This window comes from Benincasa hispida, chromosome 8 (genome assembly GCF_027475165.1).
Source record: "Benincasa hispida cultivar pf3 chromosome 8, pf3_genome.v1.1, whole genome shotgun sequence".
Classification (NCBI taxonomy): domain Eukaryota; kingdom Viridiplantae; phylum Streptophyta; class Magnoliopsida; order Cucurbitales; family Cucurbitaceae; genus Benincasa; species Benincasa hispida.
In genome coordinates, this window is record NC_143485.1 from 35,145,881 (window position 1) to 35,150,142 (window position 4,262).

General features: G+C 30.9%; 1 protein-coding gene across 1 annotated transcript; it reads right to left on the reverse strand.

Annotated features, from left to right (window-relative positions):
• Positions 1-1,677: 1,677 nt before the first annotated feature.
• LOC120083305 (Ribosomal protein L7Ae/L30e/S12e/Gadd45 family protein) lies at positions 1,678-3,352 on the reverse strand. Its single transcript, XM_039038995.2, has 4 exons — positions 3,034-3,352; positions 2,644-2,713; positions 2,256-2,361; positions 1,678-1,963 (listed from the first exon to the last, which is right to left on the reverse strand). The coding sequence occupies exons 1-4, from the start codon at positions 3,173-3,175 to the stop codon at positions 1,802-1,804; spliced, it is 480 nt and encodes a 159-aa protein (XP_038894923.1). The 5' UTR covers positions 3,176-3,352; the 3' UTR covers positions 1,678-1,801.
• Positions 3,353-4,262: the final 910 nt, after the last annotated feature.

The window sequence follows — 4,262 nt, forward strand, 5'->3', positions numbered from 1 at the left end:
GTCCCTAAACTTTGAATATTATTTTACTTTGGTTCTTAAACTTTTAAAACCGATTGTTTTAGTCCTTGAACTTTTAAAAAGTGCTTATTTTGGTCATTGATATACTAAAATTTTGTTAAATTTTTAACAAAATGGCAAGGTAATTTGTATTTTGGATGATTAACCTATAAAAGTTAGCTACGCTAAAAAATCTAGAGTTCCAATTTCAAATAATGTAGCAAAGTGGGAGAATTTAAAATACATTTTTAGTTCAAAATTTTGGTCGTTCACTATTTTAATATGTATTGGTTGTTGGCATTTTAATTCAGTATTTTCACATGTAACTTCATCTTCATCTTGCTCAATACATCTAGAGCCTACTGATCCAAAAATATAGACTCCCTCAGATTCCTTTTGAAGAGTTATCATATTTTTAATAGTATGGACCACAATAAACATTTTTAAAAAGTTTAAGGACTAAAACGAACGTTTTTAAAAGTTTAGAAACCAAAATAGAACAAGATTCAAAGTTTAGAGACTAAAATATAATTTAAACAAAAGAAAACAAGGGTAATTATTTATATATAAATTATATTATAAATTTAGTTTATGAACATTAAAGTTTGTATCTATTTGATTTCATTGTTGATCGTCAAAATTGAAAGTCTAGAGTTTCAATATAAATGAACATGAAACAGATCAATTAATTTTTAGAATATATTAGTGATCTATTAGATATAAAATTTAAAATTTATAGACTAAATAAAACAAGTAAACTTATCATTTAACCTTTATGGTAATGAAATTATTACTATGGAGCTAGATTTTTTTTTTTTTTTTTAGGGGAAATATATTAAAATGCATAAAAAATTAAATACAACAAATGTCCTCTAACAAGGTGAAGGACACCCAATCCGAGAAAGATCTAAACTAAAAGAGCTCTTTCGACCCCTCACTCGAAGAAGAGACTACTTTGGAGTCTTTGACCCCTCACTCAAAGAAGAGACACACTACTTTTGAGTGTTTAACCATTCCGCTAGAAGAAGGAACACTACAACAAATATCATGAAGTCTAACCTCCATTATAGCAAGGACATGACGATCTTATTACAAACCCTATTACGAAAAGAAAATCTGAAGAGTGAAGAAAAGAATATCCTCGTTAACATTTAACATCTATAGAACTAGAACTGTTTGTTCGATATCTCAAAAACAATTCAAAATTGGAATTTTAAAAATAAAAATGCTAAAATGTAAATGACAAGTACATACGTTAGCTTAACGCCAAATCTTCTATCAACATATGTTCAAATGGAAAACAAAAGGGGATGTGAATAAAATATATATAATGAAGGAAAATGATGAAAAAACAAACAATAGTTTATTAATAATTGTTATTGGGATTAGTCCTACAACGAAAGGCTTACTAGAACAGCAGAAATTTGACGAATATATTAGAGAAATTAAGAGAAATCTAATGAACAGATTAAGATTTGAAAACAAGAAAAATTAGTAGACAGGTTTTACATGAAGGCTACTAAAAGAAACTCAATGGAAATACAAGATCCGTACACACCGGATACTGTCCACTAGCTTTGAACTGTCGATTGCTTCAGAAAGGTGATTTGGACCCTTTTTTTGATAGACTTCGCTTGTTTTGTTGAATAAGTTGTATGTATATAATATTACGCCAGATGATTTGCACTAGAAATGGCACAAGACCAAACAAATTTGAAAGTAAAACAGAGTACACTAACCAGTTTTTGAAGAGAAAAGCTACAAGAGTACATTGAGAGAAGTTAAAAAAAAACAACTTTACTTTTCAAAAAAGAGTACTAGTAAGTTCTGATACTTCAGCTACAACTTGCTCATAGTCAGCCTTGAGTTTCTCTTGTTCAGTTGATCCAAGCTCCCCTTTGTTTGGCTTAGTTTGTACCAGCACACAACAAGTTGGCCTCTTGGTCGACCCGGCATTGGCAAGATCCTAAAGAACAAACACGATTAAATCCCGTCATTATTATATTCACAAGGAACGAAGAATCATGTGAATCATGGCTAAGAAAACTTTTATAAGGATCCTAAGGAACTTAGTGTCAACCTCCTAGACTTAATTATGCTCTACATTGAATCAATATCAAACTCAAGTAACTTAGCGTATAAAGAACAGTTATGCAGCCATTACTTCTTTCCTTCCTAGACTTTTTCGAGTACTACATCAACAAATAAACAAACAATCAAAGCATACTGAAAAGAAAGGAAAATGAATGATCACTTACTTCCTTGGAGGGAACATATACGTAACGAATATCTGCCTCTTCACATAAGATTGGAACATGAGTTATCACGTCAATGGGGGAAATGTTTCCAGCTATTACACACAGTCTGCATTACAGAGGACAAAAGATGAAGGGGAACAGACAGCAGTTAAAAATACCATAAAGTAGAAGGAATTTCATGTATTACATTACGAGTATAGATGTTCCAAATGGCTTGTTTTGATTTCAATCCATCAAAAAATGATCACAATGTATATAAAAGTCTATTGGAATTATATTTATGTTCCATAATTCCTCCTTCTTTCTCCATTGTTCTATCTTTAGCATCATAGCATCATATAAATCCCTATAAGCCAAAAAGTAGGATAAAATTCATAGCAGAAGGTACCCTTTTTGGCCGCGCCTTATGCTTTTGACAACCTCCTTTACTCCCCGCTTCAAGCACTTATACTCAGCAGCTGAAAGAACAGCGACGAATGGTTTTCATATCTAATAGAAAAGCCAAATCTATCAAGAACAAACAATTCAAAGGAAATCTATCCCCTTAGGCGGTCTACCGAAATTTACAGCTTATCCTTTAATATCAAATTGAAGAAAAATCACCAACTCAGGATTGAATAAATGAGGCAAACTTGACTAAGCAGCTTACAGATTCAACCATTTTCATTCATCGATTGAGGACAACGAAAACAGTGACACTAATTCGATCTCAAACTTCCACTATACAATCAAAAACACCTCCAAAACTCACAAAGATTTTGTAAAAGAGATGGTATACCTTTGCGAACAAGCTTGAGGGTGCGCTTGCAGAGCTTTTTGCCGGCGAGGGGTTTGGCAATTGGTGCAAGAGCCAACAGCTTCTTCTTCTCCTTTTTCTTGTCCTTTTGATGCGACTTCTCTGCCTCACTATCACTCCCCATTGCTTCCGATGAGAGGCTTGAAAATGGAGCTGCCGGAGTTTGTGACGACGACGGAGGTTGCTGTCTGCTTGGGTTTTTCGCTTCTTCTCTTCTTTATTACTAGGGTTTAAGGTGAGAATGGATGCGAAACCAGCTTCCCACGTGCGGAACTCTCGCACGTTTGAGCCCAATAATATCTTCATATTTGATATGTTTAGTTGGGGCTTTACAGGCCCAACAAGACCATCATTGAAGGCCCATTTCCAGCATCTTGGGCCTTCCGAGGTGTCAAAACTCGAAACAAGGTCGTTAAAGTTTGTTTGTTTTTTTTTTTGTTTGTTTTTTTTTTTTTAAATAATAATAAATTATGTACTGCATTGCTTTCATATATTCCAAACATTTTTCTTCTATCAAAAAGATTTAGCAAGTTGCAAAAAATTAAAAGATTTATCAAAATATGAATGTCCTGTATTGATAGGATAATAAAAGTGTTACTAGTATAAATATAATATAAATAATAGATATATTAACTTGTTTAAAAATCATAAAATGTTTGTTTACATATTTAAATTAGTTTTTTAATTCTTAATTTTTATAATTTTTCTAGAAATACCTATCAAAATCAATATTGTATCGATATTTTCATCAAAATTTTCATAAAATTAAGATCTCGATTTAATGGATAACGATATTTTAAACCTTAATGGTAATATAACATCAACTATTTTTAAATATTTGTATTGAATTTATATCTTCTTTTGATATCATATTTTCTCTTTGTATATCTATAAATATATATTGTACTTTTTTTTTCCTTAGTTTAAGAGGTGAAATATTTAAATCTACAAGTCTCCTAATGGAAAGTTATATTATCTTAACTTTTGAAAGTTAATTATTAAAAAAGTCTCAAAGTGGTAGACCAAAACCAAATGAAAGAAATTTAAGAGAGAAAAAGATTGACATGCACTATCAAAAATTGGAAATGACAAATATTTGGAGAATGTAGGAAAAGAAGTTTGTTTCAAATAAGAATATATATTAACTTTCAATACATTTAGTAAAATAATAATAGTAATAATTTCTATTCCAAAAAAATACGTATTGTGAA

Excerpts from the sequence above, each read along its gene's own strand:
- LOC120083305 (XM_039038995.2), bottom strand. The coding sequence starts at position 3,175 with ATGGGGAGTGATAGTGAGGCAGAGAAGTCGCATCAAAAGGACAAGAAA. Across the intron at positions 2,362-2,643 it reads ATAAGGCGCGGCCAAAAAGG|ACTGTGTGTAATAGCTGGAA; the intron begins GTACCTTCTGCT and ends TCTGTAATGCAG. Across the intron at positions 1,964-2,255 it reads TATATGTTCCCTCCAAGGAA|GATCTTGCCAATGCCGGGTC; the intron begins GTAAGTGATCAT and ends TTTGTTCTTTAG.